General features: G+C 37.4%; 1 protein-coding gene across 1 annotated transcript; it reads left to right on the forward strand.

The window, feature by feature from the left end:
- Window positions 1-24810: 24810 nt before the first annotated feature.
- LOC149189692 (uncharacterized) lies at window positions 24811-26049 on the forward strand. The gene has a single exon (XM_089410312.1). It carries the CDS (start codon window positions 24811-24813, stop codon window positions 26047-26049), a length of 1239 nt encoding a protein of 412 aa, XP_089266438.1.
- Window positions 26050-26303: the final 254 nt, after the last annotated feature.

Raw genomic sequence — 26303 nt, forward strand, 5'->3', positions numbered from 1 at the left:
GGATCTTCAAATGGAAATCAATTCCCCATTTTTCCTATTATAAATCCATTAAGTGATCAAAATTCTTCATTTTGTTTTCTCTGTGTTGGTGAACAATAGAGGGAACAAGTTGGCGAGAAACTCTTATGTTCCAATTTCTTTTTTAGATCATGGAACCTAGAATAATCAAAATCATATGATACTAAATTTATTAATATATTCTTGGATGGAATTATCTTGTTTCATTATCATTGCCTTCAAGAATCACTCGTTCATAAATTGATCTTCTTTATTCTCCTTGGACTTGCAAAAAACGAGCATATACCTGCAATAAAATATGAAATCATGGAAGAATAGAGGTGTACAGGACCTCTTAATACAAAAAATATGAAAAAAATAGCAAATGGTTACTCTATAAAATAAATCCATAGAAAGAAATAACAAAGTAAAATTTATTTGTCACTTGCAAGAGAGCAATGGTCAACCATACTAACTAGCAGTGTTGTAATCATAAATCATTTGTTTTTCATCCAATTTGAATGATTCCAAAGTCAAATGAAATACAATTAAATTTTTATCACCAATAGAAACAATTTTAAAATTTCCATGATATGATATATCAAATTTACTTAGAACAACTTGCATAACAGGGCCATTTTCGATTTCCCAACTTAGACCAACGGTTGATATTTTAAGCATAACTTTTTCGTTTTATGATGGATTGAACTAATTAAAATTGGAGATTAAATTATATTCATTAAATATCTCCAATTGAAATAGGTTTTGAGGGCATGAAAAATTTATGGGTAAAATATATGTCACTGAACAACCAAAAAATCAGGGTTTTAAGAATTCCGATTTGCAATAGGTAGTCAATGTTTTGGCCATAACTTTCTCATATAATATCGAAATTGAGTGATTAAAATTTATTGTAAACTAGATTAATAGGGGAATATACCATAGAAACAGGTTTGCAAAATCTATCCATCTAGGCGTCTAAAAAATGTATGTCCCAATTATGTCCCTGAGTTGCCTACTAGACACCCTATCGATGTTGTGGTCATAATTTTTTTGTTTCAAATCCAAATTGAGTGATTCAAATTGGGTTAGAAAGTAGAAATAAATGGATACTTGGGATAGAAATATGTTTTTAAAATATCCCCATTTGGTCTCCAAAATCATGACTGTCCTGACTATGTTTTACAAATCTTATCAAACCTGTAGGCCATAAATTATCATAAACAAACATTTTTTCCAAAATGATGATGAGTGTTTCTAGAATTGTGATTTTTAATATAATATATCTACATACACAAATAATTTCAAATATCTATCACCGATATTGATTTACATAGTTGCAGCGAAGACAAGTATTTTTACATATAAAGACATTTATTTATTTATGTATTTATTTATTTTATTTTCAAACCTACTCTATTTGAAAAAGATGAAATATCTCTATGTATAAGAGTACTTCCAATCGAACCATTTTCGAAATAAGGCCTCAAGTATGTACATACTTGAATTTGAAAAATGCATGTTAATAAATACTAAGGTATGAGAGACCAACTTCCTTGTTAAGGATAGTGCCAATAATTGCTCAAGTATGGAGTGATGTTGCAAAGAAATGACAGAGTGAAACTAGTCTTCAATATAGTATTGACTTTCTTGATTTCCCATATTTCTCATATTGTGAAGTTCTTATTGATCTTAACTCAGTCTGGGATTGTGTTGATCCTTCCTTCGTTGACCTCTACCTATGAGTTTTGGGGGTCTTCCTCTGCCCCTTAGTTTTATTTCCTTGTTCATGCAATCTAAGAGACAAAGAGTTAAATCAAAACAACCAAAAAAAATCTAATGCTCAGGTCCTAGAAAAGGGTTGGTACAAAACTTGCCTGACCAGGACGAGAGAGTGGGTTTTTACTAAAAAAGATAGAACATTATAACAATCAAGACAATCTAATGCTCAGGTCCTGGAAAAGAATTGGTACAAAGCTTCCCTGACCAGGACAAGAGAGTGGGTTTTATAGTAAAAAAATAGAAAATTAAAACAATCAAGCGATCTAATGCTCGGGTCCTGGAAAAGGTTGCTACAAAACCTCACTTAACCAAGAAGAGAGAGTTGGTCCTACAAAAAAGCAGAGAAAAACATTCAAAGAAATTTAATGTTTGGGTCCTGGAAAACGTTTGGTGCAAAGCCTCGCCTGACCAGGATGAGAGAGTGGTTCCTCCAAAAAGCAGAGAAAAATAATCAAAGCAATCTAATTCTTGGGTCCTAGAAAAGGTTTTGTGCAAAGCCTCGCCTAACCAAGATGAGTGAGTGGTTCCTATGCTCAATAATAGTTTTAATTTTGCGCCTTTGATAGCCTCCCTGATAATGACGCCAACATGTTCGGGGTCTTAATACATGTTTATAGATTCAATCCCTATTACATTCACTTGTAAATATTTTTAATTTGTCTAGCTTGGGAGGTACTCCAAGCTCTAGGGTTCAAGGTTTGGAGGGAAAAGAGCCACAAGGGTCAATTGTGGGCTTGGAACCCAAGGATTAGGTTTTGCACCCAATCATGTTTGGGGAAATTCTGGAAGCACATTTCTACATGTGATGACATGAGATGATAGAGGGTGGAAAGGAGAATCCAACACTTTGAGAATCCTTGAATTCCAAGTTGTAGAAGTGGAGAAATAAATTTTTGAAGTTGACAAGTAATTATTGGTTTTCAAGTCATGTAGGCTTGAAGTAAAAATCCTCCAATAGATGTGTCCCTTATTCAATTTATGCAGCCCCTTTATTGGATATAAATGAAGGGTGAAGACATGTTGTGTAGAATTTTCTCTACAAATTAGCTAGCTCATTGATATCATGTAGAAATTTCACCTGGAGATCAAACTGATATATGCAATGTACTAAAGCATAATACTAGATCTACATCTACCACAAACTTTGTGGGAGCTAATCAACCATGAGCAAAATCAAGCATGAACACATATAACTGATAAGAAGGAATCAATCACACATAACATAGAAGAATTTATCTGAGAAAATCACCAGGCCTAAAACCCCATCTCTGTATTATCAATCAAGTGGAAATCCTCAACAACATATAAAAAGAATCAGCTCAAAAGCTATCCTGCTCCCTCTGTACTCTAATGATCTTCAATCAGAAGATGAAAATCATGGAGTACCTAGGCCTCATTATATAGGCTTTAAGTTGGCCTGATCATACCTGCTGTCACCTCAGGTCCAACTATGTAGTCATAGAAGAAAATAGATTCCTTCCTCATGGAAGGAATACTTACTAGAAATATTCTAGCGTCTGATAGTACACTGTCCCTCATCTGATCTCAACTCAGTCTTTGTTTGAACTGCCATGCATCAGTTATCGATGAGAGAATACTCAGTTATCCGAATATAACAGTTGTCACATGCATGCAAGCATTAACACATTGTATCTCATTAATTTAACAACTTGTTAAATTAATCTAACTGAACTTGACTAAGTTAAACTAAGTCAACTGATCCTCTCAATATAGAACTGAGCCTTATCTCCATTAATCAAGGGATAAATTCCTAAATCAAAGGAGAAAATAATTGCATGATCTCACAAAGACCTCTGGTCTGATTATCCTCAAACAATTAACTCATAGAGAATTAATTAATTAATTTCCAAACCACTGGTAAGACCAAGTTCAAATTTTACTTCATATAGTTAGACCAGGGACTACTAACATAGGAAGGGACCTAGAAATGCTATTTTAGAAAGTGCTATTTTTAGTAGTTTCACCTCTCACCCAATGTGGCCAATTACCTCACTGGCTAAACTACTATTTATAGCAAGTTCTATTTTTAACATTTCTTGTTGCACATTTTTCAACACTCCCTCTCAACAAGAAATTCTTCCTCTCGAATCCGATCCTGTACCTTTAGAATGTTCTGCATGCAACACTTGGACCAAACAAAAATCCCAACTGACTTCTCTATTGGGCTAGAAACATACTCTGATGCTGAAGCTCTACCTGCTAGTGACAAGTGCTCCCTCTCTGACCTTTACGCTACTGCAACATCTCCATGCATCTCACACCGTTGCACATCTCTCTATGCTACCCTACACTGTGCAACACACTTGTACCTCTCACATTGTTGTAGCCTGCATGCTCTGCGCTGTCCTGGGATTCCCTACACTATAGCTCTCTCTGCCTCTCCATCCACATCTGTCTCTACCCAATCAGTCAGTTCTGCTACTCCTCGTTGGGGCTCTTGTAGCAGAGTCAAATCAAAGAGGTTAGGTACCTCAAGGATCTTGCCCCTCCTCATTGAGACGATCACTCTATATCGCCCCACCTCCTACCTGGAGGTATGGCTGCATGTGATCCCTTTGCCCACCTCGCTCAAAGTTTCCCCCTACTGGAGGTCTCTGCATGAGTAGATGTCTCTACTCGATCTCCTCTCAGATTCCCCTGTAGTGGCTACTCCACAACCTCTGGAAGCTGCTGCACCAATCGTGGCTCCTCTACAATTGTCTGAGACTTCTTTTGGCATTGCATGTTGAAAGGTAATATACCTTCCGTCTCAACCACCAAGTCTCCATCAGTTGCCTTGCTGCTCAATGCTTTGCATGCATCTCGAACCTCAAGAGAATACAATTTCTTGACATGTGAACCGATCTGCTTCACATGTCTAGTGATGATGTATCTAAAGAAAACTTTTCCCTTACTGAAGACTACATCATAGCCTCTGTCTTCCAGCGTCACGATCAACACCAAGTTTCTCTTCAGTCCTGGTACATACTTGACATCAGTCAAGGTAAGGTGAGCTCCATGCTCCCTCTTAAAAATAACCATGCCTACACCTGAGACATTGTATTTCTCATCATTACCCATCGCTATGAGTATCTAGAGATCTTTCTTCCTCCAAAGTTCTGAACAAACTCTTGTCGCCGGTCATGTGGAAAGAAGTTCCACTATTAAGAAACCAACCACTTCCCACCGTGGATGAAACCATGCATGTGAAGAGTGTGAAATCCATCTCAAACTATGAAGAAAATGCCTCACCTTCAGATCCTTCCCCGAATCTCTTCTTGGATTTCCTCTGTGGACAATTTGCAACATAATGGCCCACCTCATGACAATGAAAGCATCACACTTTCAATTTTTCAAACTTCTTCCCACCATTGGAAGAACTGGATTCAAAAAGAGAAACCTTCTCCTTCCCCTTCTTTGCCTTACTCGCTAAGGCACAGTTCTCCTTATCCTCCATGGATGAAGAACCATCTCTAGTGCTCCTTCTGATCTCCTCCTACATCAAATCTGACCATAGTCATTCCCAATTTGGCAGTTTCTCCCTTCCATTAACCAATTCCTGGTAGCTATGCCAGTTCTTAGGAAGGCCAAGGAGTTCTAGACTCACCATATCATCATCAACTATCATGATCCCTACACTTGCAAGCTCATCCCTGCATGTGATGAGCTTGGTTAGATACATAGAGATTGTCTCATCCTTTTCACACTTGATCTTTTGAAGTTTGTCCTTCAGTGCCAACTTCCTCTGATCACTTCTATTCTGATATAAATCTTTCAATGTTTTCCACATTGCAAATGGAGTCTCCTTCCCATGGAGGCTTGATACAATGTGATCTCTCACTCCCTCCAAGAGAATTCTCCTAGCTCAAGCCACACACTTCTTCCATTTCGCCAGTTGAGTAGCGTTAGTAGGCTTAGGGACTTCTTGATCAATGAAGTCCTTACGGCCATTATCTTCCAATACTACCTCCATGTGATCCTTCCAAGCTATATAGTTTGAGCTGCCATCAAGGGAATACTCAAGCCTGAAACCATGGAACGCCATCAGTGAAATAGATGTGATAAGAAATTGAGATCTATATCCCAAATAATAAACTTTGAATTCATTCTTGTATATTGTTCTTCCTTGATCACGTGTGCTCTGTTACCATGTAGAATTTTCTTTACAAATCAGCTAGCTCACTGATATCATGTAGAAATTTCACCTGCAGATCAAACTAATATATGCAATGTACTAAAGCATAATACTAGATCTACATCTACCATAAACTTTGCAGAAGCTAATCAAACATGAGAAACATCAAGCATGAACACATATAACTGATAAGAAGGAATCAATCACACATAACACAGAAGAATTTATCTGGGAAAAGCACCAGCCTAAAACCCCATCTCTGTATTATGAATCAAGTGGTAATCCTCAACAACATACAAAAAAAATTAGCTCAAAAGCTATCCTACTCTCTCTGTACTCTAATGATCTTCAATCAGAAGATGAAAATCATGGACTACCTAGGCCTCATTACATAGGCTGTAAGTTGGCTTGATCATACTTGTTGTCACCTCAGGTCCAACTACGTAGTCATAGAAGAAAATAGATTCCTTCCTTATGTATGGAATACTTACTAGAAATATCCTAGCATCTGATAGTACATTGTCCCTCATCTGATCTCAATTGGGTCTCTTTCTGAACTACCATGCATGAGTTATCCATGTGAGAATACTTAGTTATCTGAAAATAACACTTGTCACATACATGGAAGCATTAACAAACTGTATCTAATTAATTTAGCAACTTGTTAAATTAATCTAACTAAACTTGACTAAGTTAAACTAAGTCAACTGATCCTCTCAATATAGAATTGATCCTTATCTCCTTTAATCAAGGGATAAATTCCTAACTCAAAGGAGAAAATAATTGCATGATCCCACAAAGACCTCTGGTCTAATTCTCCTCAACTAATTAACTCATAGAGAATTAATTAATTTCCAAACCACTGGTAAGACAAAATTCGAATTTTACCTCACATAGTCAGACTAGGGATTTTTAACAATAGGAAGGGACCCAGAAATGCTATTTTAGAAAGTGCTATTTTTATCAGTTTCACCTCTCACCCAATGTGGCCAATGACCTCACTGGCCAAACTACTATTTTTAGCAAGTTCTGTTTTTAACATTTCTTGTTGCACATTTTTCAACATGTTTTTTGAGAATCCATATTGTGCAAATCATACCTTGGGAAGAGATCTCTTTGGAGGAGAATTTTATGCCCTAGACAAGAAGAGAAGGTATGAAACAATGGGCGTTTAAGGTCTATTTAGGGGTATATTTTTAGGGTAGAACTACTGGTGGAAGGGTCGTAGCCCTATTCTTATAGGCCGCAACCAAGGCAGGGCCAACGAGACTGTTTGGAGACTGTTTAGAGGGTGGACAATCCTCCCAAGAGGTTGTTGTAGCCCTAGATTGGAATACTGAAGGGTGCCACAGTCCTCTTAGGGAGACAGATCCATGTTTAGGGCTGTAACGACCCTAGGAGAGTAGCACAAAGGGTCAACAATACTTGGAGAAGAAAACATTGAAATAGGAGAAATTTATGGGCATGTTTTTTGGATAGTTAGGGATTGTGGTTAGTGCCCTAACGTATCCCAGAAATATCAATATTGCAGAAGTCACAAAAGAAGTGGTTTAGTATGTGTTGGTTCACAGTTTGGTGACTAGATTTGGATCATTGTAGCATCGTGTTGATGTAACGTGGAGGAAATTCCGTGGTGCTGAAGAGTTTACTCTAGGAGAAAAATCAAAAGTGAAGTATTGGGTTCCATTGATCTGATTGGAGGGCAGTGTGTTGGCTACCCAAAGTATCCCTATAGCAGCATGCAAGAAGGATGTTGTTTGGTGCGTGATTGCGTGAAGTTTGAAGCCTAATGAGTAGCTATTTGATGGATGAAGGAGACTACTAGAACGTAGATTGGAGCTCCGAAATTATGCCTACCCAAAGGGAAAATTAATGAGCCAGTGTACTTGCAGTAGAAGTGACATGAAACATTGTTAGGTGGCAACCCTCCTGGAGTCTCGATGTGTTGTGTTTTGAAGGACTAAGGGGAAATTAGTGAGAAGCACAAAAGAAAAGGACTCGCAGGACAAAATACGACATAGAAGTTGCAATGACATTTGTCATTGTATCTTGTATACCATATACTACTGTATTATTTAGATTTTGTTTAATATAATGAAGATTGTGATTGTACAATATTGTCTAATTTTGTTAAAAAGTGTGTATATTTGTGCATATGTGATTTACTGCTTTATATTTCTAATTTGCAAAGTAGTTTATGGTTGAGATTCTTGGTTTGGTAGCATCAATGATTTGAAGACTCTAACGTAGATCCAAGGTCATGGAAATTCAACATGGTATCAGAGCGTGTCTGAGCTACTTTGGAAGTAATTAAATCAGAGTTGTGCACAATAAAGTACAACGTGAGAGGGAGTTTTTGACATTATAAGTAAAGGCCTCACTACAATGTCAAAGTTGTAGGAGGGTTTCCATTATGAGGATATGCTAGAGGGGTTGTCAAACTATTTTCCTTGGAAGGAAAGGATCGATTTGGACTTGCAGGTCAACAGGTTTTGGGAGTTCACCGAGAAAAAGATCAAGAAGCCAACATACAATAAGGAGCTAGAAATATATGAAGATTTCGATGCGAGGGCGATATTGATCATGCTATATGGTTTTAAGGATGCCATAATACCTCATTTGTCTAGGAAGAACAATGCACATGAGATGTGGATGGCTCTTCAGAATTTGTTACAGAATAAGAATGAGAACCAGGTAGTGGTATTGGAGGATAAGTTGAAGTTCACCAAGATGATAAAGGGTGAAAGTGTGACCTCATATTTGACAAGATTGTCTCAGGTCTAAGATTAGCTTGTTGCCATTGGTGTGTCTACCTCAGATGTAGATATGGTAAGGATTGCCTTGAAAGGGTTCACTGAGGATTGGAAGCCCTTCATCAAAGGAATCATCTCCAAGGAGAAACGACCAGAATGGGATAGGCTGTGGGATGACTTCATTTAGGAAGAGTTGTAAGATGAGGATCTTCACCCGAAGAAGTGGGCTTCAGTTGATGACATAGAACTTGCAGTGTGAATGAAGCGTAAGTAGAAGAAGGACTTGAGTAAAATCAAGTGTTTTAACTATGGTGAGATGTGTCATTACTCATTGATATGTCTGATGAAGAAGAAGGGAGATGATGAGAAGAGGAAAGGAAAGTAGGCCGCCATTGTTGCCACTTCAGCTTAGATAGATGATCTCACAAGGAGATTTGAAAAGGAAGACTTTATTATGATTTCTCATCTCTCACACGGTACTATCGATGAGGATGGATGATATGTGGATAGTGGTATGATGAAGCATATGATAGGGTCACAGGAGGTTTTGGAGACTCTAGTTGAATGAGACTTGAAGTTGCACATGGTGTTGGGCAGCAAGAGTTAGTTGGAGATCCAATTATTAGGGGTTGTGCCCTTTAGGATGGATATAGGACATGTGATGCAGGTCCAAGATGTACTATTTGTACCAGGACTCAATTATATAGAATTATTTCCATCTCGATGATCGAGGGGATGGGGTTTGAGGTCTCGTTCCAAGATGGAAGGCAAGACTTAGGCCCAGAGGCTCTAGCTCCAATGGGATTGTGCTTGGAGTTAGAGAGCACAGCCTCTATAGGTTGACGAGAAAGCCTGTGGATCATGGAAAAAAGGAGGTGGAGCAAGTGTAGGTTATAGAGAAGTAGGAGTAGGTGCAAGCTTCAAAGGAGCAGGTACAGGTTCCCAAGTAGAAGGTACACCTTCCCAAGAGGAAGGTCTAGGCTCCAGAGACTTAGAGGGAGTCAAGTTCGATAGGGAGCTTAAAGATTCAGAGGTAGACTCTGTAGTCCAAGAAGATCGCGTGGTTGGTGGGGAGAAAGGGTGCTCCTACAACTACCAAGAAGGAATCATTTAGAGAGTGGAAGATTCTATAGAATAATAAGAAGAATAAGGGTGCTTCCAGCAATGACAATGACACTTCCGAGAAGGGCATAGTTCATCGTACAAGGATTGTTGCAATTGTGAGTGCCAGGAGTTGGGCAGGTGTTGCAAGCAGTGATGATGATCAAGAGTTCCATCCTAGTATTGGAAGTACCTCCCTCACTTAGAGGGAGTGTTTATTTGTGTATCTTGGGAGGTACTCTAAGCCCTTAGGTTCAGGGTTTAGAGTGCAAAGTGCCACAAGGGTCACTTGTGGGCTTGGAACCCAAGGATGGGGTTTTTCATGCAATTGTGTTTGGGGAAATTCCGAAAGCACATTTCTACATGTGATGGGATGAGACAATAGAGAGAGGAAAGTAGAATCCAATGCTTCAATAATCATCGAATTTCAAGTTGTAGAAGTGGAGAAATGAATTTTGGAAGTTAACAAGTAATTATTGATTTTTAAGTCATGTAGGCTTGAAGTAAAATTCCACCAATAAATGTGTGTCTTCATCAATTTGTGGAGACCCTTTATTGGATATAAATAAAGGGTTAAGACATGTTTTTTGAGCATCCATATTATGTAATGCATAGCATAGGAAGAGAGCTCATTGGAGGAGAATTATGTGCCCTAGCCGCAACAAGGGAAGGTATAAACAACGAGGGTTTAAGGTTTGTTTAGGGGTCCGTTTTGAGGGAAGAACTACTAGTGGAAGTGTCGTAGCCCTGTTCTTGGAGGCCAAAACAAAGGTAGGGCCAGTGAGGATGTTTAGAGACTATTGAAAGGGTGGATAGTCCTCCCTAGAGCCTGATGCGGTTCTAGATTGGATGGAGGAAGGGTGCCACGGTCCTGTTAGGGAGAAAGTCCCACATATAGGACTGTAACTACCCTAACAAAGGAACAGAAAGGGGCAACAATACTTGGAGAAGGAATCATATAAAGAGGAGAAATTTTTGGGCATGTTTTTTGGGTAGTTAGGGACATTGGTTAGTGCTAACTAGTCCTAGAAATTGCAGCATTGGAGGAGTCACAACAATAGTGTTTTGATATGTGTTGGGTCATAGTTTGGTGACCATATTTGGATCATTGTAGTAGCCTGTTGGTGCCGTGTGAAGGATCTTCTAGGTGGCGCTGAGTATATCCTAGGAGCATAATCGACAATGAAGTATTGGGTGCCATTGATATGACTGGAGGGTAGTGTGTTCGCTACCCAAAGTAGCCCTAGAGAAGTATACAAGAAGGACATTGTTTGGTGTGTGATTGGGTGAAATTTGCAGCTTAAAATGTAGCTCTTTGATGGATTAAAGAGGCTATTAGAAGGCAGATTGGAGCTAAGGAATTAATCCTACCCAGAGAGAATATTTATGAGCTAGTGTACTTGCAGCAGAAGTGACATGCAACATTGTTAGGCAGAAACCCTCTTGGAGTCTCGATGTGTTGTTCTTTGGAGGACTAAGGGGTAGCTAGTGAGCAGTACAAGAGAAAAGGATTGACAGGACAAGATACGATATAGAAGGTGCAATGACATTTGTCATTGTATCATATATACCATAGATTGTTGTATTTCTTAGATTTGGTTTAATGTAATGAAGATTGGGATTGTACAATATTGTACAATTTTGTTAAAAAGGGTGTATATTCGTGCATATGTGACTTACTACTTTATATTTTCACTGTGAAAAGTAGTTTATGGTTGAGATTCTTGGTTTGGTAACATTAGTGATTTTAAGACCCTAACCTAGACCCGAGGTCATGAAAAATCAACAAATCCAGGGTTCGTTTGGTTATTTCAAGATTATCATGCAAGGTAGATGCAATCCATAGTTTCCCTACCTTGTATTGGGAAATTATGAAATACAGGGTCCAAGAGTTCTACAAATCAAGTAACAACAAATTAAATAACACCAAATCTAAGTAACAACAATATGAACTAACAAAAATTCTGAAATAACAGAAAGATAATAGAGCAACAAAGAAATGAAGCAACAATCATAAAGCATTAATGATACAATTGGAAAGCATACCTATCCACATGAACTATATCCAACAACACCTAATCAAAAGAGTGGGCCCAACTCTTAGATTAGGTCTGTGGCTGAGAATTATGGACTACACTGAGTTACAATATGCTGATATTCTCATTAATTCATAAAAAGGAATTACAAACTAAAATTCTACTATTACACACGAAAGGAAAATCCTTCAATATTGGATCTGCTCCATATGTGTTATCTCCCATTTCTCTTTCATTTGTATCTTATAAATATACAAACAACAAAGCAAAATTTACAACAAGCTGATTACAAAATTATTCCCCTTACAATTTAGATTGATTACAAAATCTCAATAAGGAAGATGAGATATGAGAGATATTTCCATCATGATTCAGCTGGAACAAGTCAAATCTAGTATTGCAATTGGGGTAATTTGGAAAATGACCAGAACAAAAAATATACAAAAATTTCCTTCGAAGAACCTTGTTTTTCTCTCAATACAGACATAGTTTTGGAAAATCGTTTCCTAGCAAACTAAATTGGGCCGTTCTGCACACAACCCATTTCTTGGATTTTCAAGATTTGTCTTCGTTTTCCTAAAATTTCCAATGCAAAACTGTCACTTTTTATCTCAAGGAATTTCTGAGTTGGAATATTTTATTATGAGCTGAAGATCAAATTTGCAATCTGGAAGAGATCTTGGAGGCTAAAATGGTGAGTGATGTTATAAAAAAACCATCATTGGAAAAATCATGCATAATAATCATCAATTTATTAAAAATAATAGAGAAAAAGTATTACTTATCCACAAGAGCATAAATTATTATGAAATGGAATTATGTGATGAATTATGACAAATATAACAATAGAAATAGATGTTAAGAAGTGATAATGATAATGATAAATTAGTGGCCCAATAGATACCACTTCTTAAAAACTCCATGTCATTTTGACGAGGGAGAGACCACTTCCCACTTAGATTGATGTACTTAAAGGGTTGGCAACAACTTTGTAAAAATATCTGCAACATGTCAATAGTAGCCACATATTCTAATTTCACAACATGATAAGTAACTTGATCTCTTAAGAAATAATAATTAATTCAATATGTTTTGTCTTTGAATGCATAAAAAGGTTCTTGGAAATAGCAATGGCAGTTGTATTGTGACACATAATGGTGATTAGATCATAAAGTACAAATTTGATATCCTTTAATGTTAGCTTCATCCATACAATTTGAGTACAAAACCTAGTTGCAGTTATGTAGACACCTTTAGTTGTAGATAAGGAAATGGAAATTTTTTTTTTTCTCACCCACAACAATAAACAATTTTGTAGAAAAAAATTTGCTCCATTGGTACTCTTCCTGTGATCAATACTATCAACGCAATCAACATTAGTATAAGCCTTTAAATTAAATTATCTACATTGTTCATACCACACAACATAGTCTGTCATGACTTGAATATACTTGAATATCCTTTTGACTGCATCAACATGACTTCTAATTTTCTTGAAAATATGGCCACTGGTCCTACCGCTTGTATGATATCTATCATGGAGGAAGTTAGGTACAACAAACTTCTAATCATGGTTTTGTATGTCATTCGGTTTATAGTGGGGGGCTTATATTCTTTTATTAGTTTATAGCCAGTCACCGTAGTTTTACACACATGTTTATAATCATACAGTCCAAACTTTTTCAAGGTTTCTTTTGGTTACATGGATTCAGAGATGAAAATTCCTTGGTTTGACTATGTGAGTTACAACCCAAAAGAGAACGATAAATCTCCTAGCATGGACATCTTAAACTCATTTTGCACTGTTTCATGAAATTTATGTCCCATCTACTCCAGATGCCTTCCAAATATGATGCCATCTAGATATACAAAAATAGTCAACAAACTATCATTTTCATATTTAATATATAAATTGTTGTTCGTTGTTCCTTTTTTGAACCCTTGTTGTTGTAGATACTTATCCAACCTAGTGTACGATTCTCTTAGGTATTGCCTCAACTCATGCATAGTTTTTCTTAGTCTTCACACATGGTCTTGATTTTCTTAGAGAAGCAAACCTTATAGTTTCTCAACATAAACTTAATCTTCCAACTCAACAATGACAAAGGCCAACTTGACATCTCTCTAATAAACTTTAAAGTTCTTGTAACAAGAAGACACCAAAAACATTCTAATGGCTTCATGTTTGGTTAAGGTGAAAAACATTCCTTGAAATCTATACCTTCTATTTGAGTGTATCCTTTATAGATTAGTCTAGCCTTGTTCCTCATAACTTGATCATCTTCATTTAGTTTATTCTTGAATACTAACGTTCTACCACTAACATTCTTATATTTTCGTCTAGGAACCAATTTCCATGTATTTTTCTGCTCTATGTGATCTATTTCATTGTCCATTTCCTTAATCCAATAGTTATCTTCACTTTCGTGGTTGAAATTACTAGGCTCTATCTATGATAATAGTGTAATGTTTACTTGTCTAGGACTTCCTATAAATCTCTTTTTGGTCTTCATACCAAGATATTTAATTCTGATTATTTGGCTCTCAAGATGCTACTTATGCACATATCTAGATGAACTTTTGTATTTCTGAGATGATTTTTGTAAATCTTCATCTTGCTCTTCTTGTAAATCTTCATCTTCTTCTTCCTCCATTTATTTGGGTTCTTCATATTTGTAGACATAACTTCCATTGACATTTGATTTCTCTTGAGGCTTTGTTGTATGGTGTGCATCTTCATCCACTCTGACATCTATGCATTCTTCACTCCTCTTAGACCTTTACTTATAGCACTTGTAGCCTTTTATTTTAATCATATATATAGGGAAAATTCCTTCATCTGCACAAGAGTCAAACTTACCAAGATTTTTGTCATTCCTCTTGATGTAACGCTTGCTCCCGAAAAATTTGAGGTGCTTTACTAAGTCTCATATTCCTTCCCATAGCTCATAGGGGATCTTATCACTATTCTATTTGAACTGAGTTTTGTTTTTCAAATAAAAATCAACTTGAGAAGCTTCACCTTAGAATGTATTTGTCACTTTTCCTTCGTCCATCATGGCCTTGGCCATATCCTGAATGGTTTTGTTCTTACATTCAATCACTCCATTTTGTTTAGGGGTTCTTGCAAAAAAGTATTTCCTTCTAATGCTATGCTCCTCACAAAATTTTTCAAACTCCTTTGAATTGAACTCACCTTGTCTATTTGACCACTGGAATTTGATATTCATATATTTTTCATTCTCAACCCGCGATTTAAATATTTTAATTTTTCTTAAGGCTTCTTATTTCTCTTTTAATGGCATGATGCTCGTGGCTTTAGTGAAATCATAAATGAAAAAAAAATACCTTTCACCTCTTGGAATTCATGCTTTTGTTCGACCACAAATGACTGTATGAACCATTTCTATAGGTATGGAAGTGCAATACTCTTTTTTTTTATAATTGCACCCTTTTTTGTTTACCACACTAACATGACTTACATACTGAACTATCCGGTTTTGATAGTTTCAGTAAGCCCCTTACTCCCTCTATTTTGTTGACCATCATGAAACTATCAAAGCTTACATGAACCATCCTCCTATGCCAAAACCATGTCTCATCATCTCTGCTCACATAACACTTCACTTTGGAATCATCGAAGATGTATACATTGCTAGGAGTTTTGATTGCTTTCCCAACTAGCTTTCCTTTCTCTACCCTTCTGATTTCACAATATTTGGATAAAAAAATGACATCATAATGATTATCACACATATAAATAACAATTAAAATATTTTTTTTCACCCTTTCATCCTTACCACCTCTTCCTTTAAGTTCTTCTACATAGCTATGAGGCTCCTTGTTTCTTGGGGACCTGCAACGCGATTCTCCTTTTGAAGTCTATTGAGGCTCTTTATATCATAGACCAACTTTCCTTGTTTATGGTCTCTAAGAGATGAAAATATCATCTAATTCTTCTAAACCCTTAGTAAATATGAGACATAAATCCATCTTGGACTTGATCTTCATGAGATATGTTCCCAGAGATACAACTTCTCCTTCGAACTCTTATCATTTCTTTTCCCATTCATATACTTGGTTGATAAGAAGCTCCTCTTTTCTCCTCAACTATTGAAGTTGAGTTTTCAGAGAGATGATATCTCCATCATATACATCCAAATTAGTCTTTCCTTTCCGTTTTTACAATTCTAGTTTTAGGACTTCATTTTCATCCTCTAGTCTATCATGACTTTTTTGTTTGTCATTTAATTACTAAACTAGAACGTCCTTAACCTTGAGACTCTCTTCTAGATTTACATTTTGAAGGTTATAATATTCATCATTAGAATTATACATACCTTTTTCAGATCTCAAAAGTTTATCTTTCAACAACTTGTTGTTTTTCCTCATCTTGATTTTCAACTCCTCCAGTGTACAAACTAGTTCTACCTTGAGGTCCACTACTCCTCCTTCTTCAGAATATGATTTTTCTTCAAAATTAGTCTCAAATTAAAATTCCATGAATGTGTATTACTCTTTTTCTCCCTCAAAATATTCTTCATTGCTTTCCTCGGATGACTCACTGTCTTCCTTAGAGTAAAAGCTCTTTTTATTTTGAGTCTTCTTCCAAAGATATTTCTAAGCATTGGATTAGGTCTTTTTTTCTTTCGGCTTCTCCTAGTTTTCAACTTTATATGGACATTTAGAAACAAATATTTATATTTTCATTAGCCTCTTATAAATTTCCTTACAAATTGTGTTGTGTTCTAATCTGAGTCAAAGTTGGAGTAATGTTGGTGTATTTTGTGCTCTTTGGATATTTTTGAGGCTTGAATACTGCTTCCTTGGGTCATGACTTCTCTCCTCCAATTGTCATCTTATTGACTGTGAGTTTTCCATTCAACTGCTCCATTAAGAGTCGTTAACTCTATCATCTCTTCTGTGGATGATATAATGGCATTAAATCTCATTTGGAGCGATCTTAAAACCTTCTAAAAAATTGCCCGCTTTTTAATATCTTCACTAAGACCTCTAATAATATTGGCTACTTCAACAACACTAAGTAGTCAACTATGATTTCTTCGTCGTTTATTCTAAGGATTTAAAATTTCATTCTATAGCTTTGAAGTTTTGTCTGGTTTACCTTTTCATCTCCTTCGTAGCAGGTCTTGAGGTTGTCCCAAGCTTCTTTTGTTGATTTGTAGGGTATCTCCATTACCATATTGAATTGGTTAAGATAAACTATGATCACATTCTTAGACTTTATGCTATTGTTGCACACTCTCCTTTCATCAAAATTAGTAGGTGGAGTTGCTGGAATTGTGTATCTAGATTCTATTGCAGCCCATACATCCACTCAAAGAGACGTGATGTATGCTTCCATTCAGACCCTCTAGAAGTCATAATTATCTCCAAAAAAGTCTAGCACTATGCTTGTGTAGATATCTTGATTTTCCTTATTTTCCATGATTCCCTGTAGATCTACCTCACAATGATTAAATTATTCCTGAAGGAACATGATCTCATACTAATTAATGGGAATTAATAATCAATGATAGTGGGTAGGTGAGTCAATAATTCTAAAACTTTTCCCTTTTAAACAAATATCACACAATGACACAACAAAAATGCATTCATAATTGTACATAGTGATTTTAACATGGAAACCCCTCTAAGATAAAAAACCACTAATGCTTGCTTTTATTATGATGTAAATTCAAAGCATCCTGTAACAACCCTTGTGAAAATTCCATGTAAAAATATATAAATACCACGGATGATGGGACACGTATTCCAAGCTGAATGGTGGGTAGGACATCCTAGTGGGTGTTCATTTGGATTTTTTTATGGTTAAGGAAATTGGCAAAGGAAATGGCTAAGGCATTAAAGAGGTGAAAATGTATTTTGGCACATTTATTAATGAAAATAATGGAAGTTAGGAGAAAAAGGAGGTGAAACATCACAGGTTTCATGTAAGGAGGAAAATGAAGGAAAATAATGGAAAATAGAAGAAAAAGGAGGTGAAAGGTCACAGGTTGAAAGTGAGGAGGAAAATGAAGGAAAATAATGGAAAATGAATAAAATGGAGGCCTCATTAATAAAATTCCTCTAAGGATCAGTTGGCAAACTTCTTTCTTTCAGTGTGAAACTTTTGTGAGTTCAATTTTGGAGCTCTCTCATTATTCTCTCTCTCTCTCTCTCTAATACTCTTGGATACTTAAAGTTTATTTGGAGCAGTCTTGGAGGGTGTGGCATACTTGGATTCTTGGAGCAAGAAGGCAAAAGAAGAGAAAGAAAGTGCAAGAGGACAACGACATTAACAACTAGATCAAATTTCTTGCAGGTACCGAGTTGCATGTATGATTTCTTCACTATTTTTGGCATGCATGGCACATGCATGTGGTTTTGTGGTTGTGATATGTCATTGGCATTGAGGATTGCCTAGATCGACAGTGGATTGCCTAGCCTTTCCATTTCCTGGATAGCCATGGTGATTTTAGGTTTACTTTCATTGTTTTATTTTGGTTGGTTATCATGTTTCGTTAGCTTGGGTTTAGTTATTAGTCTTGGAAGCCCTGGTTGAACAAATTCTTTGGACGCACTATAAAAACTTGGGTTCAGTTACTAGTCCTGGAAGCCCTGGTTGAACAAATGCTCTCGAGGCCCTGTAACAAATGGTGTTGAGTTACTAGTCCTGGAACCCCTGGTTGGAAAAATGCTCTAGAATCCCTGTAACAACTTGGGTTGAGTTACTAGTCCTGAAACCCCTGGTTGGAAAAATGCTCTAGAAGCCCTAGGTGGGTTTAGTTACTAGTCTTGGAAGTCTTGGTGGGGAAAATTCTTTGGAAGCCCTATATAAGTTGTGGGTTGAGTTACTAGTTCTTGAAGCCTTAGTTGGAAAAATGCTCTGGAAGCCCTGTATAAGTTGTGGGTTAAGTTACTAGTTTTGGAATCCTTGGTTGGAAAAATGCTCTAGAAGCCCTGGAAGGCTTAGATGGAGACCATTCTTATGATGGTTTTTGATGATGTCTGACCGTGAGGTGTAAGCACTCTTTGATGGGTTGAGGTGGGTGGCCTCTGGAAGCCCTAGATGAGTTTTGATTGATGTGTTCTCTGAGATCCCACATTCATGCTTGGAATATGGCTTGGGGGTGATTGGATGAAGAGAGACTTACCTCAAAATCTATGGTTGGGTGGAATGTTGTAGTCCCATCACCGATTTGTTCATTGCATTTATTAATTAAAAAAATCATTCCCTTGATTTTCATGTGCAAATGTACTAAGGTATATATGGATTTTGATGGTTGATATGTTTATTGTATTTTTGTTCCTATTATGTTGTTTATATGCACATTTACCCCAGAGGTTGTTACACATCCATTGTGTTTATAACGATGATTTTATGAGCACCCACTCATAGGAAGCTCCGACCCCCTCTGATCAACAAGCACTAACTTGCTGAGAGGCACTGACCTCATTATTGTATAGGCATCAACTTGCTACTGCCAAATAGATCTACTCTTTCATAGGATTTGCAAACTAATACCTCCAATAGTATTCATTAATTCAGTTACAATCTTTTATAACTTCTCACACTTAATAACTATAGCTTTCGCAACTCACATGCGCCTTAACAAGCTCTTCACTCTTTTGCAGACACACACATAGATGCAATCTAAAAAACTGTTGTTTGCAAAAAAGCTTGTTATTGGGTTCAATTGCTTTCAATTTCCATTCTCTACACACTGTGCTCTCAGCCTAGCTATCTCACTCACACTTGACATCTCTATTGCTCTAGATTTTCATTCTTATTACACACTGCTTTAAAACATGTATTTCAATTAATTCTTCTTCAGCTTGAGGAGTCCCTTCAGTTCATTCTAGCTATAATTTTTTGTATATCTCCTTTGGCACTTTGTTCCTTCACTTTCGAACGCCAAGAAACTCCATCTTCAATTATGATTGCACCAGCTAGAAAACTAAATCTTTTTCTGCGTTCTACACATGTGGTTATACATCACTTCCCATCAGTGAATTGAATCCAATCCTGTATTTTCTAGAGTTATCCATTGTCCAACAATGCAACAAAATCATTTTATTTCATAACTAATTTTGACACCTAAAACTTAACTATCCAAGCTCTTTGCACCTTGATCTCCTTTTTCAGATGACCACAACTATGACCAAAGCCTTAACACATGATGCACTAATATTTGTATTTGGTTTTAGAAATTATTTGAGGATACATTTGAGCAATCCATCCCAACAACCAAACTATTGAACAACTTAGATTTCGGTCCCACTTACCAATTCTAATAGAATTTAATAATTTTATATCATAGAATCTTCCACAAATGAAACTTTCTAGCACAATGCCCATTTTTATGCCATGTCATTAGCGGACGACACTCTTTTGTCACGATGACATCACCCCTTCCACATGGTGTCCTCTAAATGTGCCATGTGTAACATGGATTTGGCCCACTTGGACATAAAAAAACTCCAAAAATTCTTGTTTCGTATCACTTTCACAAAGTGCCATGTCAGCATCCATGCCTAGTTAGCACCACCTCACTGGCCATATCCTTACACCATATCGTTAACTTGTATAAAGAGGAAATTTGGGTTTTGCTGCTATTCCTATATTTCCTTTGAAACAAAACCTTCAGGGACAAATGCTCAATTGACACTGAAAATTCACCATCATATGGAAATTTTTTCATGAGTTTGGGTTCACGACCCTTGTATACTTGAACCCTTGAAAAAATTGAATTGGAGACTCTTTACCACCTACATTCCCGAATATCTTGACTAGCCCAAGGTTTCGAATGACCCCTAACTAGTGTGGATTTCATCCCTTTCTGAGCATTAGATCCTAAGGTTATGAATTACTACACCCAAAGAATACTCTCCAAAAATTCTAAATGGAACGTAGATAGTTACCTTGCAAAAAGCCATATTAGGAATACAAGCATTTCAACCTATTTTAGTACAAGGATATTGCATTTGTTTGCATCCATAACTTTTCAAGGATTTAATGAAGACTTGGATGAAGATCAGATGGTTTTTCATGTACCTTTATCTCTAGAAGTTGGAGCAGAGGCTCACCTACTCATGTTTTTTGAGGAAAATATTTTGTCTCCAGCTATTGGGGATCCTATTTCTATACTCACTCTCGATATGCTTCTTGGCATTTATATATTAGCGGTTAGAAATAGTCAAGATATTTATGGGAATAGGTACCATCCATATCACTCTAAAAATAAAATATTTTCTTGTAAAAAACCTTCCTTTTATGGGTATGATGACGTTCTAAGAGATTACTGACATAAATGAACTATCTCCAAGACCAATAATAGGTGACAATCAATGAAAACATTATGTCTAATAGTCTCCAACACTATACCCAACAATTTCCAACACTTTGTACAACAATCCTCAAATTTCTATCCAACAATTAATAACTCTCACATGAAAAAATAACAAGTTAAAGTCATTTAAAGTTGAATTAGGGATGAAAGTCAACAAAATAGGGGAGAAGAGAAAAAAATGGTGGCTCACTGCTATAAATAAGAGAAGATATTTGACTCACTATAGAGAGGCCTATGTACAAGGTAGTATAAAATATTGGAGTATAATTATCCATGATATCCTACCACAAAAGTCTAGTTAGTGCCACATGTCATTTTATTTGGTACTTCCTCCTAAAATAGACCTGTTAAAAATAGAAAATGTTCCAAATGATAAGGAATGCATAATAGTGAATGGTAAGTGGTCATATATGCCCCTAATAATGTATAGAAGAGTGTCTAATGGTGGCTAAAGTGTAGGTAAAAAATGAGGCCTTATTGAACTAGCAAGTGAAATGTACACCAACACCTCCCTTGAAGCCCACTCAAGGAGTACACTAATGAATGAGTCCCAATAATTCTCATCCACGTGAGGTTCCCATGTAAAAAAAAAGGTACTCATGTATAAGGCACCCAATGTAACCATCCAAAACTCACATCTTCCAATTCTTACCATTGGAAATTTTAACAACATCAAAAGAATAGACAAAGATTGAATATTGAGGAACCATGTTATAAAGTATAGAAAGGATATGCTGGTCCTTCTTCCTATATATCCGAAAAGTATATGTTTCATCAAAGTCATGAATATTTATAAGAAGTCCTATAGAGTCTTGAAATACTTAGGATCTAGAGAAACTACCTAATTCTCTAGATGATGTTCTCGTAACTTATCTTGCTTTGCCAAACAATCCCTCCATTTTTTTACAAACTTCCGTAGGTGTTGAACATGCATGAACATGAAATAGTAGGTCAACCCATAGGATAGTCAATCCTTTTGAAGTATTTTATTTCTCAATGATTAATTTAGGATAAATTTTATTAGAAATTTAATTGTATGTAGTCTGTTACTATACATCAATAAAAGGATCTTTAGTTTCTAGCATAAGTAATTGAAAGGCTTGAGGATCACTCTGAGCTGGTTTACTCTCTATGGATTGTTATAATAACTGGAAAATATGCAATAAAATATCAATATTTTTCTCAGACCCACTTATGCTCTAATATAATGTCATATTTTAGCCACAATCACACGATATAAGTGTTAAAAAATCCTACACTACTTACTTCATAACCAAGGAAAATGATACAATAAAATTGTTGAGAAATTGACTAACAAACAAAGGAGATAATTTTAATTACTCGTAAGATTTGATGATATGTAATTTTTGAACATGAATAAAATATATAGACCCTCCAGAAGGAAGAACCAACTTGAATTAGGATGTGTTTCCTTGTGCATGCACTCATTTAACTACAAAGCACTTTCCCTAGTTGGTAAGTGAGCTAAACTTAGACTACGAGGGCCCAAATCAAAAAATATATCCAATAATGGAGTGATATGGAAGTATTTGCAGTTAAAAATTAGTTAGAATTTATTCATAACTCTCACATGCAGAAAACTAACCAGTGAAACCTAGTTAAACTCTTAATTATCTATGAAAAAGGGTCTAAATTTGATGGATAGAGTGAAGTTGAATTGCTAAGTTTATCGTACAACAACAATTGCATTATTAATGTCCTAATTTTCTTTTGTTATTCCCTAAAATCAATTATTAAAATAATTAATTTTTTTCTATAAGGAGTGCCTCAATATAACTAGGGGCATCTAAGCCATAAAAACCATCCGATGATCACCAAATAAATTTAATTAAGAAAAAAACATCCACAATTCACATGGACCACACCAATGTGTATTACAGACTGGATTTGGGCACACATAGTAGGTGGCCTTTTCACCATAAATTCCCTAATAAAACACCCTATAATTGATTGTACTATACATAGTAAACATAAATATAATAATCTTAATAACAAAATAGAACATATAAATATCCACTTTTTTCATCTCTATCAATTTAATTTGCGTTTAACATTAGCAAAACTTCACTCATTAATCATTCATAACATATATCATCTCCACGAACAATTGCAACTGAAAGCCACAAAGAAACAGAGATTGGAAGGAATGCTCTGGCGATCGAAGGACCTGCGCGCGACCTAGAATCCCTGACACCGCTTCCGCGCCTCTGCGCCTGGCAGCGCTGCTGCTAGGCCCGCGCCCCTCATCTGCTGGCCTCCCCTTCTTCGCTCCTGGGCCTCCTGCCCTCCCCCAGCACCGGGGCCTCCCCCCGGTAGTCCTCTCGAGGTTTTCCCAGAGATCTGACTCTCCAATGGCAGAAATGGATCCCCCGCCTCAGGATCCAGAAGACTTTGAGAAAATGTTTGCCTCTCTCATTCCCGAGAGCGCAGCGGGAAAAATCCGTCCTACAACCTCCAAGTTCATCAAGAAATTAGATGAAATACCAAAAGTATCTCTACCTCCTTCTCTCCCGAGGAGAGCAACAATCTCCTTAGCAGAAAGAGGCCTGGTCGGCCAGTTCACGGGACTGTGGCCCTCCCCAAGATTAGTTCAGAGATGGGTCGAGAGAAACTGGAACTCGATGGTGCAAGGGAAAATAGCAATCAGGTTTTGTGGCAGAGGATTTTACACCTTTCTATTCGAATCAATGGAGGACAGGAACCTCATCTTCAGAAATGACCCCTATTTCATGGACTCCCGGGGTCTCTACTTAAACAGATGGACTCCAGACTTTGACCCAGAAATGGATGTCCTCAACGCTGTCCCCGTCTGGGTTCGTCTGCCCCACTTTCCGCTTCATTGCTGGGGGGATGAGTCAGTCAAAGCCATAGGGAACGCAGTTGGCAAATACATTGATAGATCTAAACCAAAGGAGAACATGCATGCATGCGCGAGGATCTGTGTTGAAGTAGATCTGGGGAAAGGACTGCCAGAATCAATCAAACTCAAAGTCGATCAGTGGACGCACATTCAGCAAGTAGAGTACGAGCAGCTACCCATCAAGTGCAAGGTATGTCATGAATATGGGCATTTCGCTAATAGATGTAGCAAATCTAAAATAAATGTTCCTGAAGGCAATGTCGAAACCCCCGAGGGAGCTTGGGAGCACATCAAAAAGAAAAAATCAAACCCCCCTCCAGGCCCAAGCTCAAAGGTTCCCCCTGAAAACCCCTCCCTTCCTTCTCATCCCTCTGGCTCTACCCCTTCTTTCCCCTCCTCCTCCAACCCCTTTGAAACCCTGTCCGCAGAGGACCCTCCATCCCCCCCGCTCCCCTCGAGGTACCGCCATCGTTATCCCCTCCCCTATCTCCCTCCCCCAGCCCTCTCCTCCCCCAACAGTGGAAAGAATCTTAACCAGAAATAAATCAAAGGAAAACAACCTCTCCACAGATCCCCCCAGAAAAGTTGGAAGAAAGTCTAATAAAGAGATTAGAGATGAAAACGCTGCAAAAGAAATGGCCACCGGAATGCAGCAACCAATGGACACATTTCTAGATAAATCAAAAGGAAGCGGAGAAAAAATGAAAGAGAAAAGCGGGGCAAATACCAAACAAGGAAAATGATGATTTTGGTCTCCTGGAATTGTAGGGGGATGGGCTCCTCCCTAAAAACAAATGCAGTCCGGGATCTCCTCAAATCTGAACATCCAGACCTTCTCCTTCTTCAGGGGACCAAAATCACGGAACAAGAATTCCAAAACCACATAAAAAGAAGCAAAAGCTATGCAGGAGTAGCAACAAGTGCAGCTGGTGCCTCAGGAGGCATAGGAACACTATGGGACAAAAGAAAATGGGAACTCAAAGAGCAAAAGTCTTACAGCTGGTGGGTAAGAACAGACATGCAGAACAAAGCCTCAAAAGAGGAATACTCTATATACAACATATACGCTCCTAATCATTATAGGGACAAAGCTTCATGCTGGGAATCAATAACATCAGACCTCATGACAGTACAGGGAAGGAACATTTTCCTTGGAGGTGACTTAAACCTTATAAGGAATGCTGACGAGAAATTGGGAGGAAACTACTATGCTGATCCCTCAAGAGACTCACTAGAAGCAATAATCCAAACCCATAATCTAGTGGATATTCCTCCGCACAACGGGAGATTCACCTGGAGCAATAAAAGAACCGGCAACAACAATATAAAAGAGAGATTAGATCGAATCCTCGCTCAAGAAAGAACAGTGGCAAGATTTTCAAATATCCAAAGCAAAATCATCCAAGGATACATTTCAGATCATAAACCTGTGGCTCTGACTTTAGACAAAGGAAAGAACATGGGGCCTCTCCCCTTTAAATACAACAAGGCATGGGACAGCAAAGAAGAATTCCGAAACTTGATCAAGGAGCAGTGGGCAAAAGAAATTATTGGCTCGCCCCATTATATTTGGGAAGCTAAGCTCAAATCCCTCAGGACTGTTATCAAACGATGGGCAAGAAACCATGCTGCAGAGGAAAGTAAAAAAAGAACTGATCTCCAATCACAGCTTGAACAATGGAGTCAGGAAAAGGAGCGAATCCAGTATACAGAGGAAGATCAGGCCAAAGAGAATGAAATGTACAAAGAATTGTATAAGCAGAACAGGATGGAAGAAGAAGAGCAGAGACAAAAGTCTCGCTGCCTTTGGCTCAAAGCCGGAGACAAAAACACTTCCTTTTTTCACAACAGCCTAAAACTCAGGCGGGCAGGGAACCATATAGAGAGAATCATGATTGATGGAAGAGAGCTCAGAGATCAAGAGGAAATAAAAGAGTTGCGTCCAGACACTTCTGCGCCCTCCTATCTGCAGACACTCAGCCCAACGATAATGCGGAATTCCTCAGCCTAATCGAAAATAAAATCTCAGCAGACCAAAACAACGAGCTAGACCAAGAGGTCACGATAGAGGAAATTGAGGGCTCGATCTTCAGCATGGCGCAGGACAAGGCACCGGGCCTAGACGGGTTCACAGTGGCATTCTACAGAAATCATTGGGAAACCATCAAGAAAGACTTCATTAGAATGGTAAAGAATTTCTTCTCAAAATGCAAAATGGGGAACATCATTAAATCTTCTCACTTAGCCCTTATCCCCAAGGATCCC

This window comes from Pinus tabuliformis, chromosome 3_1 (genome assembly GCF_031772625.1).
Source record: "Pinus tabuliformis cultivar Carrire ecotype Pingquan chromosome 3_1, CPIR1, whole genome shotgun sequence".
In the NCBI taxonomy this organism is placed as follows: Eukaryota; Viridiplantae; Streptophyta; class Pinopsida; order Pinales; family Pinaceae; genus Pinus; species Pinus tabuliformis.

Excerpts from the sequence above, each read along its gene's own strand:
- LOC149189692 (XM_089410312.1), top strand. The coding sequence starts at position 24,811 with ATGGGCTCCTCCCTAAAAACAAATGCAGTCCGGGATCTCCTCAAATCT.